The sequence below is a fragment of the Muscardinus avellanarius genome (genome assembly GCF_963383645.1).
Source record: "Muscardinus avellanarius genome assembly, chromosome: 11".
Lineage (NCBI taxonomy): Eukaryota > Metazoa > Chordata > Mammalia > Rodentia > Gliridae > Muscardinus > Muscardinus avellanarius.
The window spans coordinates 35042688-35057132 of NC_137797.1; the positions used below are offsets into that span (position 1 = coordinate 35042688).

General features: G+C 37.2%; 1 protein-coding gene across 1 annotated transcript; it reads right to left on the reverse strand.

Annotated features, from left to right (window-relative positions):
* Positions 1-10625: 10625 nt before the first annotated feature.
* LOC308270590 (ATP synthase subunit gamma, mitochondrial-like) lies at positions 10626-11524 on the reverse strand (the record flags this gene model as incomplete). The annotated part of the gene is given in 2 exon segments (XM_080706560.1): positions 10626-11099; positions 11102-11524. Coding segments are annotated over 2 exon segments (897 nt in total).
* Positions 11525-14445: the final 2921 nt, after the last annotated feature.

Sequence of the window (14445 nt, forward strand, 5' to 3'; positions counted from 1 at the left end):
GCTCAGACTTTCATCCACCAGGCAAGAAAATTAAGTTTCTGTTGTGTACAAGCCACCTGGCCTATATTACTTATTAGAGTAGACCAAACACCGAGACAACAGATTACTATTGTTCTTCATAGATTAAACATTTAAATATATATTCCTAGTCTTTCCTCATCCTAATCCATTCATATTCTTGAACTATAGACTTATGAGTTTTCACTTGTTTTCACAAAACATCAGCAAAGTGATCCCGTAATAAAATGAACTCAGAATATCCTGGAACTAGAACATCTCCCAAAATAACAAACTCTGAAAATGCTGATAATCCAAAATATGAATTCCACCCTAATGAAATCTTTGAAAGACTATTGACCGAAAAAAATAGTTCACAAATTCTCGAGACACTGTTATACTCATTTTTAGAAAAAAGCCCTGTTTCCACATATCACTTAGTGTTATTAGCAATTATTGACTCATTTACAATAGGATAGATATATGTCATTTAGTTAACTGTGAAACTGTATGATTTTATAACACAGCCTCAAAAAAAGCTTTGTCCTTATAGTTTTGTGAAATGCATATTTTCATTTTGATGCCACAGTTTTCCAGTCCTCTAATCAAGAATACATGTGTTAGTGTTTGATGCCTTTGATAAAACTGAAATGTAAGACTATCTTTTCAAATGAAGTTCATTTTATTCCCGCTTATTTGGTTTAGTGTCATCACTATAATACTATAAATCCACACTGTTTTAAAATTGAGTAACATAGGAATTATGACAATAAAAATAACAGAAAGCTTTCCTTTTTCTGCTCCTCACTTATTTTTCTCAGGGACAGCCATTTTTAATTCTTTGATTTGTTTGCTATGGTGTTTGCCTTTGCATTTATTGTAAGAGTTTTATACCTACTTACTGGTTTATTCATTTTGGATTAGTATTGACTTCTGACTCAATCTTGCTAACCAATAATAGCTTGTGATTTTTTATGCCGTATTATTCTATTTTATCATGTTCCCATTTTTTATATACATGGTTGATTTCATGTAATTATGTATCAGGGTTTTAATGTAATATGTTTTAAATTTTTCCCATACATGGTAAAATTATTTTTATTGCTGCATAATATTCCAGCATATGTTTGTTTCATAATTTATTTAAACAATATGCTAATGTTAGAAGCTCAAATTTCACTCTATTAGACTCTTTCATTTAGATGATATCTCTTTTATCTGTTGATCACTGGTATGGAAAAGTTTATTATTGAGACCATAGCTCAGAAAGTGAGCCTACTCAGTAAAGACCTATCTAATACACAAACACACACACACACACACACACACTCACACACACATATGCACACTATGAAATTTATGTTAGTACAGTCATCTTTTAGGAAGATAAATCCTGACAGAACTCCATTCAGAAATTAATTACTACATGTGAATTAGAATAGCTCTTGGTATACTGTGTCCAGAGAATGGACCCTAGAGTTAGACACACAGAAAAGAGCCAGAACTATCAACTGGGAGCCTTACCTAAAGGAATAAAAAAGAAACAGTTAGCAAAACAGATATCAGACCTGAAAATCATTTGAGCAAACATTTCTACAGCCCTGAGTAACCATCAGTACATCACCATTTTGTAAGATGCAATGGAGACCCTTCCATTCATAAGCCATAAAGTAAATTAAATGTAGAATTGATTTTGGTAACATTTAAGAATGACAGGGGCGACATCATATATTATAGATAGAATTCCACACTTAAAAATCCAGGTTTTTAAGTTATTTTTTGCATAATAATAAACTTTTTTTGTGTGTAGTACTGAGGGTGGAACCCAGAGGTTTTCTACCTCTGAGCTACACTCCCAGAACTATTCTTTATATTTTATTTGGAAACAGGGTCTCTCTAAGTTGCTGAGAGCCTCACTAAGTAGCTGAGGCTGGCTTCGAACCTGTGCGATCCTCCTGTCTCAGCCTCCCAAGTGCTGGAATTACAAGCGTGAGCCACCATGCCTGGCTAATAAGAAATATTTTTATCATAATACTTAATATGTAAAATACACAGACTTTGAATAAGCCAGATCTGCATTTGATATAACATTGTATATATAAATTAACATCTCTAAATTCAAATCTTTTCAACTTTAGAATGAGATTATTCTGAGAAAATAAAGTTATTGTACAAAAATGCCTGGCATAGAGCAAATGTGCAGTAAATGAATCCTTTCATGATTGTTTGCTGATACTGCGTTCTTCACAATTCAGTGACAATAAAATGTGAAGTTACTGTAGGAAGTAGGCTGTCAAAATGTTTCTTTAAAAAACAAAAGCAGGTAGAATATCACTTGTCTCTTACCTATAATCATTTTGTTTTACTTCTGGACACAAGTAAAAGAGACAATGCATCAACTTCAAATTTAGAGAACTCCCAGTCTTAACCCCAAATTTCAATATTAGTGAACTTTGAACTTTGTAAATAATAGTATATTGTCATAGACTTTAATGCCAATTTTGGTGGCGGGTAGTTTTGTGATATTAACATTTTTTATCCACCTTAACAGAATTTGTAGGAATATTAAAGCATGTCTAAATATGTTTTATTTCAACCTATATATTAAAACATTTTTTAAATTACCTACACATGAAGGTCTGTATCTTTTTTTCAGGGGTGAAATATGCACAAAGTTCTCATTTATGGTTACCATTTTGTCCTCCCCAGCAGACAAGCTTCTGTGTGTTATTGCAATGTAGCAGCAAAATCATAAGTTTGCAGTAATTTAGGGTTGGACAGTTCCCCTTAGTGAGCCTTCATTAATAGTAATCTGCCCAAATAGCATGTGTGCAAATGAACCTGGCACATCCACAAGAAAACAGGATCAGTAGGAGACTTGTGGCTTAATCACATCAAGGATAGAGCTGAGCAACTCTCTAATTTATTCTAAAGACACATCGTTTTAATGGGGTTTCAATGAACTCTACACTAAAGTCATGGTGTTAAAAGCAAAACTGTGCTGCTCTTTTCTTCTATCTAGAGAAGCCAAGATATTGATCAGGCTTATGATGAAATGCTATGTGAAGACTATCTTCCATAAGCATAAACTCTACTTATATTTATTTTTAAATGCAAAGAGATCATGTACTAGACAAAGATCGTAGGCTTAGTACGGACAAACAATTGAAAGCATGATCAGGCTATCTCTGCATGTGAATTGATACCTGTGGAGTATGTGTGTGTGTGTGTGTGTGTGTGTGTGTGTGTGTGTGTATAATATGGATGCAAGCTATTATACATAGCTTGATTTCTATTTTGTTAGTACTGAATGTGTAATCTTAACATGTACACATGTATAAAGTCATTCATTGTTTTAATTTATTCCACTATTCCACTATTTTTACTAAGAGATTCAGATTAAATATGAAGGATATATATATACATGTCTTTGTTTCTGAAGTTAAAGATTGCAAGAAGAAAGGACACCATCAAGTGATCATATATTAAATAGCTTTGTTTTGACCACTGTGACAAGTGTTTTTGAAGAGGATAACATGGCTCTATAAGGGAGTGAAATGGAAGGGTGCACAGTAGTCCCAGACAGTAGAAAAAAGTTGCCTAATGGTTCACCAATTGGCAAGACAAATGTCACATTCATGTGTCTACATTTTGGTGACTGCATTTTGCTATTTCTTGTGGAAAAGACCATTTCAGGTAATACTACCCATGGGAAAGAAAAACTGTTCTATTTCAAAAAGCTTTTCTCTCATTTCTTCATTTCTTGTCTTTTTCATATCTTTTTTTTTACTTCATTCAAGTATTAGGTAGATGACACACCTTACAGAATATGGAAATAGGTTTGTGAAGTTCTTAGGAAACTACTGTAGCTTAAATCCACAGGTAAAATGCAACCTTTAAAAAGCTCTTCTTAGAAGATTTGTCATTACTTTGTGCTTCTGAGGTATGAATATAGAGTAACATACATAAAGAGTCAACTACTTATTAGGAATAAATGAAAGCAATTTTCTCTATAGCTAACAGTTAACTGGAACTTCAGAGAAAAGTAATCTTTCCTTACAACTTTCTCAACTGGATTTTTCATTGAATTTGCGATTCTAGAATGCTATGAATAAAATTTTAATAATTATGAGTGTCTGAATCTTTATATTTCCCCATTTGGTGCATAGATTTAAAATTGAACAAAATAAATGTGAAAACACACACTATTTTTCTCAATCCTCATAAATCTAGACTTGTCTGTTGGGAAAAGATTAGAAATAATCTCTTCCTTTACATTTAAAAATGGCATTGCCTGTTTCTATGCATCTCAGTAACCATATGTTTGCTTCTGTTAACAGGTTTAAAATTATGGCACCTTTGCTTTTTAAGCTATTTATAATTTTTATGTGTGTATGCTAATTCTTTTCAAATAATAACATAAATTTGAAAAACCTTCATGAGGTTATCTGGGCCATGGTTTTAAATTATATAAAGTAATTTAAAATGTATAAAGTGGTTCATTTTCAGTATTTTCCCATTATTTTCTATTATGTTTTCAATACTTTAAGATCTATTATTTCATTTTATTCAATGCACCTCATGCTTCTATTTTGCTGGTCCATCAGTGGTAATGGATTTACAAGAAAACATAAATGACCAGAATTTTTTGTTGATCATTTAAATGGCCTTCTAAGTATGTATGGAACTTCTGATGGTATCTTACTCATATTAATTAATAAACTTGTTAAAAATGAGTATACATATTTTACACTGGGTCAAATAATAGGGGCTACTGACATATCATGTGAGGGAAATATACACCACATTTTTGTGGTGCAGAGAGATCATGTTGTGTTAGGAAACAGCCAAACCATATTATCTGCATTTCCATAATTTATGGGCTTTTTGGTAAAATATAACTTTTAAAATATAGTCCATAGTCTTCCAACATTTAATAGAAATTATTTATCAAATAATCCTGTGCAGCTAGCATGCAGAACACATCTGAGTTTTCAGTCATTACCTGAATCTTGTGGGTTTTCCTCTAGATACACCTTGTGCCACTGCTCCCTTCTTTATTATGATGAGGCCTTGAAAGAAGCTCCTTGTTCTTACAAGTATGTTGGGAGACATTAAGGCCTTCCCCTAGATTGGTGTCTCTGACTCAGCTGATTGTCTTTTGCCCAGAGTCAACAAGGTTTGGGGTTATGGAAAGTTCAAAGAGGTCTGAGAGAGAATCAGGTGGTGATGACACGACAGTACTGCTAGGCCTATCTGTAATGATGTGTTTTTTATTGGTCTTTATTGTATTCTGGTGGTGGTAGCATGAGAATGTTGATTGACCTGTAGCTGTGTATAAATACCTCTGGAAAAACAAACCCTGTGTCGGCATCGGCACAATAAAGACAAGATTGACCCAGAAGCTCTGGTGGCCAGGAGTGTCCGCACAATAGAGAATACTGACCCAAGCTTAGTCATTGACCCGTAGGAAATATTGACCCACGGACAGAGGTCGACCAGTAGAGATAGTAGTCTGGCGGCTCCCCCACATTACGGTTAAAAACTCTTCATCCTCACACCTCACTTCAGAACCCATACTCTTATCAGCTGGCTCCGGCAGGTGGTGGCCCGTACGGGGACAGATTCTGAAACTGAGGATCCCGTGAAGGACACCGCTGAATAAAAAGGGAATGCACTCATAAGATTTTTGGTAGCGGTGAAACGTGGGAATTTTATAATATATAATCGGTCACTAAAGTAAAGCTTTGCACAAAAGAAACTAAGCCGGCAAATGAAGAAAAAAACTAAGATAGAAAATGAAGGCGCCTAATGTGTAAACAGTAATAGAGGATAGGTCAAAAGATTAGTTCCTAACGTAAGAGTTGTAAAAATCCACTGGGTTAAAAAATATACAATGGGTCAAAAAATAAGTTTTTTGTTTTTTGCATATATGTTAGAAGATATGCTTTGTGTTAAGCTTCCTAAGGTAGAACCTGCTGCTCAGTACTATAGAGATGAGTTGTTTTCTTTAATTTCACTGCTTCAAGCGGCGATAAATCAGGCTGCAAAAAACAAAGAAGATACTAGGGGATTTAGAGTTTTCCTGGATACTGAAGACCCTGATGGTTAAGAAAGTGTTATTAGATTTCTTAGATGCCAACAAAACTGGGTTAAGGAGGTGTTATTATAGGACACAGACCCTTTCTTTTCAAACAATCCAGTTACTGAAAATCCTGACGGTCAAGGAGGTGTTATTAGAGGACATAGGCCTTTTCCTTTCAAACAATCAAAAGAATTAAAAACGGCTTGTGCTCAATATGGACCAACAGCACCTTTTACTCAAGGCATGTTAGAATCTCTCTCCATGGAGGCTTCGTGTCCTTCTGATTGGAAACAGATAGCCCGAGCTTGTTTATCAGGGGGTGCTTTTTTATTGTGGAAGTCTGAATTTGTAGAACAATGCCAATCCACAGCAGATTTAAACATAGCTCAGGGAATACCCATAAATTTTGATATGCTAGCAGGAGAAGGACAGTTTAGGGAGACTGCTCAGCGATTAAAATTTAGTCTAGCTTCTTATGCTCAGACCAATGCTGCTGGGCGTCGAGCATGGAACAAGTTGCCTTCTTCAGGAAAACAAACAGAAGATCTTTCAAAAATAAGACAAGGACCAGGTGAGCCATATCAGGAGTTTGTAGCCCGGTTATTACAAACTGCTAGTTGATTGATAGGTGACAGTGAAGCAGGGCTGTTGCTCATAAAGCAATTAGCCTTTGAGAATGCTAATACTGGTTGTGAAGCTGCCTGACGCCCTTTTAGTAAAAAAGGAGACCTGTCTGATTATATTCGACTATGTTCCGATATAGGACCTGCATGTACACAGGGACTAGCTAAGGCTACAGCATTACAAGGGAAAACTGTACAAGAAATCCTTTTCCAACAACATAAATTGGGACCTAAGAATAATATGGTTAAAAACTATGGTTATAGACAAAATGGTCATTTAGTTAACTGTCCTCAGAGGCAGAATGCTAGTAATAGACGAGAGCCAGGCTTATGCCCTCGATGTAAAAGAGGGAAGCATTGGGCTAAGGAATGTAAATCAAGGACTGATGAGCAAGGGACTCAGTTTCTGTCGGGGAACGGAAAGAGGAGCCCGCCTCAGGCCCCGCAGCAACAATGTTATGGGGCACTTCAGACAGCTGTACCACAACAGAACAACTCTCAACTAAACAAACCATTTAGGACTTATTCAGAGCAACCCCAGGCAGCACAGGATTGGACCTCTGTGCCTCCACCTATACAGTATTAACTCCTGAAATGGGAATGCAAGCCCTTCCTACTGGCGTTTATGGTCCGTTACCTAAAGGGACAGTAGGATTGTTAGGACAGTGTAGTGTCACCATGAAGGGAATTATATTAGCCCTTGGCACAGTTGATTCTGTCTATGAAGTAGAAATAAAAATTATGACACATTCTCCTCAAGGGATAGCTGTTATTAATGCAGGCCAACGACTGGCACAATTAGTATTGCTACCTCAGGTGCAAACGAATAATAGTGCTCAGAGACCTAAACGGGGTAAAAATGGATTTGGTTCATCAGATGCTTTTGGGTCCAAGCAATTGGAACTCAAAGACCAGAATTGAAATTGTTTATTAATGGGAAAGAATTTTCAGGGTTATCAGACACAGGGGCAGATGTTTCTGTCATAACACCTGATCTATGGCCTAACAAATGGCCTAAGCATTCTTCCCTCACTCACCTTAAAGGCATAGGACAGACGCAAAACCCTGAACAAAGCAGTGATTGGCTTACTTGGAAAGATGAGGAAGGCCATACTTGAGTTTTTCAGCCTTATATTGTTCCAGGACTTCCTGTCAACTTATGGGGCCGAGATGTTATGCAGAACATGGGGGTATATCTTTATAGCCCCAGTCCTATAGTGATGCAGCAAACGCTAGATCAAGGACTTTTACCGGAAGAAGGTCTAGGGATAAATAATCAGGGTGTTATAGAGCCATTAAAGCTTCATTTACAACGCCCTCGAGCAGGTCTAGGGTATTTTTAGAAGGGGCTGTTGATCAGCCTGTACTCCATGCCAGTACTATTACTTGGAAAAAAGGAGGAACCAGTTTGGATTGATCAATGGCCCCTAACCCTAGAAAAAATAAAAGCCGCAGAGCAGTTAGTACAGGAACAGCTTGACTACGGCCATATAGAAAATTCTAACTCCCCTTGAAATTCACCCATATTTGTCATTAAGAAAAAATCTGGTAAGTGGAGACTGTTACAGTATTTAAGGCAAGTTAATAAAACTATGGAATTAATGGGACCTTTACAGCCCAGACTACCCAATCCATCAGCTATCCCCAAAGACACTTATAAAATAATTTTAGATTTAAAAGACTGCTTTTATACGATACCTTTAGCACAACAAGATTGTAAGAGATTTGCCTTTAGTGTTCCATCTACAAATTATAGAGGTCCTGTGCAAAGGTATCAGTGGAAAGTGCTACCTTAGGGAATGGCCAATGGTCCAACTCTGTGTCAAAAATTTGTTGCAAAGGCTATAGCTCCTGTCAGAAGATCCTATAAATCTGTATATATGATACATTATATGGATGATATTTTATTAGCATATACAGACAAAAGAATTTTGTTGTCAGCTTATGCTAGCTTACAAATTGCATTACAAAATAATGGTTTGATTATAGCTCCAGAAAAAGTACAAAGAGCACCACCATATACTTACTTGGGAAATATTCTTTATCTCAAGACTATTAAGCCATAAAAAATTCAATTACATAAATATAATTGAAAAACCTTAAATAATTTTCAAAAACTTTTAGGAGATATTAATTGGCTAAAACCATCTTTAAATATTACTACTGGAGAATTAAAACCTTTGTTTGATATCTTGAAAGGTAACTCACACCCAACTTCCTCTCGGATCTTAACAGAGGAAGGACATGCTGCTCTTAAAAAAGTTGAATTGGACATCCTGTGTGAGACAACTTCACATCTCCCATGGTGCCTAGCAGAACGCTAGGCCTGTAGTAGTCAAGGTGCTTGATCAATGTTTGTTCTGTGAGCCAGCTGGCTTGAAGACTTGCTGCCAAGTCGGTATAGGATGGTCGTGTTTGAGTGATACAACCTTTCCACTTTCCACTGCCAAGATTTTGTATTGCCATGAGGTGCCAAATAAATGTTCCTATTTGTTAAAAAAAAAAAAGTTGAATTGGCTATTGAATGGCAAAGAAAACAATACATTGATTATACTAAAGAATGGGCTGCTTATATATTAACATCAGCACATACACCCACTGCTGTTTTGTGGCAGGATGGACCATTAATATGAATACATTTACCCACTACTCCAAGCAGAGTTTTAATGTCATATTGGGAATTAGTTGACTGTTTGGTGTGTTCTGTTAGATCAGAATCTATAAAATATTTTGGAAAAGAGCCTTCACTTATTAAGTGTTCCTTTTACTAAACAACAAGTACAGTGGCTTTTTCAGAATGATGATTCATGGGCTATAACTGTACCATATATTGATACACATAATAAATTGATAGGTAATTTATTTCTTCAAATTCAAACTCAGATCTTAACACACCAACATCCTTGTTTTATTGGGCACATAAGTGCATATTCTGCTTTACCTGGTCCTTTGGCAGAAGGTAATCAAATTGCTGATGAGGCTACAAAATTTGTCTGCCCCTCTCAGTTAGAACAAGCTCAATGATCCCATTCTTTACATCATCAAAATAGTGCTGGTCTGCATAAACAGTTTCAAATTACGTAAGAAGCAGCACGACAAATTGTTAAACAATGCCCTATGTGTCCAGAATATTTACCTGTTCCTCATTTAGGTGTAAATCCACGGGGATTGGTTCCTAATAATTTATGGCAAATGGATGTTACACACATTTCTGCCTTTGGTAAACAAAAGTATGTTCATGTGTCTATTGACACTTTTTCAGGTTTTATTATGGCTACAGCCCAAACTGGGGAGGCTGCTAAGCATGTGATTTCCCACTGTTTGAAATGTTTTTCTTTCTCAGGTCTTCCTACCTGCATTAAAACTGATAATGGTTCAGGATATATAAGTATGGCTTTTAAACGATTTTGCAATACATATAATATTCAACATATTACAGGTATACCCTATAATCCTCAAGGACAGGGCATTGTAGAACGAGCTCATAATTCTCTGAAAACAATCCTTTTGAAAATAAATAAAAAGGGGGAGTTATATCCCCATTCACCAAAGAACTCTTTAAATCATGCTCTTTTTATTAACTTTTTGAATGCTGAAAAAACTGGTCACACAGCAGCAGATAGATATTGGCATCCATCCTCTAAAAACAATTTTGCTCTAGTAAAATGGAAAGATCCTTGCACAGGAATTTGGAAAGGTCCTGACCCTGTACTAATATGGGGAAGAGGGCATGTTTGTGTGTTTTTTTTTTTTTCTTGTGGCAAGTTTATTGTAAGATAATTTACAAACATCTTGCTGTCTTTATTAATTCAAACAATGGACCACATTTCTTCTGACAAAGACAGCAAAAAGCTAAAAAAGAGCAGCTCACAGAATTTTTTCTTCTTTACCTCTTGTCTGGGGATGGAACTTGATTTTCATTAATCCAGAGCTGCAGCACCAGAGATAATCTCAATCAACTCTTTTGTGATGACAGCTTGTCGGGTACGGTTGAACGTTAAAGTCAACTTATCAATCATCTCTGAGGCGTTCTTGCTGGCGTTGTCCATGGCCGTCATCCGGGCACTCTGCTCGCTGGTGGTGGACTCCTTCAGCGAGTAGTAGATGATGTTGGCCAGGTTGTACTCCTGGTAGTTTTGCAGCACATTAGCATCAATATCGTCATAGATGCTCATGCTCTCAGCACTAGCAATGGTATTAAGAGAAAAGATGGGCTTTTCTTCCATCTTGTAAGAGATAACAGACCTGAATCGATTAAAGATGATAGAGCCTTCATCAAACTCGTATCCAGAATTTACTAATTCAAGAGCAATGACTGACACATCTCCAAAAGTAGGGGGCTTTCTTCCCACATCTTTGAATGTCACCAGAAACTGGTCAGAATGAGTCCTGTGAGAAGGATGCCCCTGAGCTTATCACCAACTCCAACCAGCATCACCTCCTTCCCAGCTTCCTTGAGCGACGCCACCTCGCTCTTCATCTGCTTTGCGACTAAAGAATAAATTGCGCCACAGAGCCCCCGGTCCGAGGACACGCCTATTAGGAGGTGCTTCTTCTTGTCTTCAGGTGGCTTAATATCTGCTTTTTCATACAGAGCCAGAGACCCCGTCCCGTACACGCGGGCCGGCTTCAGCTCCCGCTCGGCACGGGCGTACTTTGCTGCTGCCACCATTTTCATGGACTTGGTGATTTTCTGGATGTTTTTTATTGACTTTAGAAGTCTGGTAATATCTTTCAAAGTTGCCATGTTTCGAACTTGAATCCATTGCGGCTGCAAGGCCCTGGGCAACAACCCAGCGACGCTCGCCCGGGAGAACATGGTGGTGCTGGCCTTGCTGAAGGTCGGGCAGACGGGCCTCACTGCGCACGCGCTGGAGCATCCCAGTTTGTGTTTTTTCACATGATGAAGATAATGCACGGTGGATACCTGAACAGCTTGTGCGACATATGGATCAAGCAAGAATAGAAGACTCTCAGATTGATGCTGATGACTGAAAGATAGAAGACTCTCGGATTAATGCTGATGACTGAAACATGAATTTACGTTCCAGATCATCCCATACTTCATCCAGCTATTTAGGAGCAGCGGGAGATCTCTGTCTTCAGTAACAACTCACAATTGCTGGGACTTCTTGCTTTGAATTTTGCACCCATTGTGGAAACTTTTGGTTATGCTGAACAAAGAACTGTTAAAAATGTCGGGAATTTTACACCCATTTTGGAAACTTTTGTTTATGCTGGACAAAGAACTGGTAAGAATGTCGGGAAGATGGGATGTCTGCAGTTGACACCTGTGATATTGCAGACAAGTACAGAGACTGATATTTTGGACAGAGAATTGATAGTACAAAGACTGATAGTATTATTTTGGACAAAGAATTGGTACTTTAGATTATTTTAGACAAAGACTGATAATTGTGCTATTGAAGATTTGGTCTTGTGGGGCCCTGGTTACCCAGGGAAAGGAGATAAAAAATGTTAGCCCACTAATAACTTGTTTACTCTGTAACTCTGATTCAACATGTAAAAAGCATTGTGTTAATTGGAGAAAATGTCTTGCTGAAATACCTATATTACATGATACTCCCAATACCTTGTTTTTTAGAGACTCGGGACAAAGTGTGGTCTCAGGACAAAGTGAGAACAGTTTTTCAGCAGAAGTGCACAATTTACCTTTGAAGGGTACCCCCATTTAAGAGGCTGGAAGTCAATGACAGGTAAGATTTTTTTGGGACAAGGAAACCTAAGACAGGATATAAAGCTTAGGAAACAACCTAAGACAGGCACAGTCTTCTTAGAATAGAGTAAAAAAAGGAGAATTGTTGGGAGCCATTAAGGCCTTCCCCTAGATTGGTGTCCCTGACTCAGCTGATTGTCGTTAGCCGAGAGTCAACAAGATTTGGGTTATGGAAAGTTCAAAGAGGTCTGAGAGAGGATCAGGTGGTGATGACACGAGGGTACTGATAGGTCTATCTGTAATGATGTGTTTTGTATGGGTCTTTATTGTATTCTGGTGGTGGTAGCATGAGAATGTTGATTGACCTGTAGCTGTGTATAAATACCTCTGGAAAAACAAACCCAGAGTCGGCGTCGGCACAGTAAAGACAAGATTGACCCAGAAGCTGCGTTGGCCAGGAGTGTCTGCGCGATAGAGAATACTGACCCAGGCATAGTCGTCGACCCATAGGAAATATTGACCCAGGAACAGGGGTCGACCAGTAGCGATAGTAGGCTGGCGGCTCCCCCATGTTAGGGTTAAAAACTCTTCATCCTCACGCCTCACTTTAGAACCCGTACTCTTGCCGGCTGGCTCCGGCACAAGTAATTATCTTCTTGAGAGTTTCCTCATCAAACTTACTAGGCAGATCCAAATGTGTTTGAATTCTGGTTTGTGCTCCACCTACAACTTTACCTAAATGTCTATCTTTGTCTGCCTTCTGTTGCCATAAATAAACACCACTGACTGGACAATTTAGAAAGAACAAGTCTATTCAGCCCACAGATCTAGGAAATTCATGAAGCGTGGTGTTTGCATCTGGAAAAGGCCTTCCTTCTTGCTGTAGCATAGGGTGGTGGAGGGCATTATACAGCAAGATAGAGCAAGTGTGCCAGATCCCCTTTTCTTTTTATAAAAATAATAATGCCATCATGGATGCCCCACCCTCAGGACCTCATCAAAGATTAATATATCCATAAAATTTAACTTCCAAGTAATATGAATATAGAAATCTGGAGAGTAAGTTTCAGTACATGATCTTTTATAGGACACAGTCAAACTACATGGACCTCCATATTAGTTGCTAAATAATTAGAAATAAGAAACACAGCTTCATTCATGCAGAGCTCAAAATCTAGCTAGGATGTAGTTATATAAATAAGCTTAATACACTGTCAAAGTCAGTATAAAGTACTAAGTTTTGTGTAAATATATTATACCAAAGATAAAGAAAGACACTAAAGTGATAAAAAAAACAGTTTTAATTAATCATAGTAGAGAAAAGGGCCCAACATGAAGAAAAAAAAGCTCAACTATATAGAGGTGATTGAAATCATTAAATAGAGAATAAAGAAATAGTGAGGGAGTGGACAAAGTTAGTAAATATAAGGGAATGAACCCCACTTGTGTTTGCCAGCTGGCTGATTTGAAGTTAGCTTTCTACTCTTCAACAGAGGCAGGGAGACAAAAGTCTTATATTCAAATGTTGGCAAAATACAGAGTACATCCTTTTGGCAATCCTGAGTTTCCTTGGACAGACATTAGAAGGACTAAAGTCATTCTAGATTTGTGGCCTTGAGCCGCTAGAAATTATTTTCAAGATTTATATGTCATAATTGAAGCCTTGTGAAGAATAGACAAATATAGTAAAGCAAAACATAAAAACTTCTAGAATCAAGTGAAACTAGGTACACAATTTACCAAATACTCTAGGACATTATGAAGAAAGTTTTAAGAGTAAACTTTATAGCACTGAGGGCTCAAATTAAAACAATAAGAAAAAAACAAAAACAAAAAACTCAAAGTAATATAGTGATGCATCTCAAAGCTCTTGTAAAACAGGGATAAACAACCTCAAAGCTAGTTGAAGAAAAAAAAAAAGATCAAAGCAGAAATCAATACAATGAAGAATAAACACTACAAAAGATCAACAAAATGAAAATTTGTTTTGATTAGATGATAAACAAAATTTCTAAACCCTTAGCTAACTTAACCAAAAGAAAGATAATTGACCTCCACTACTA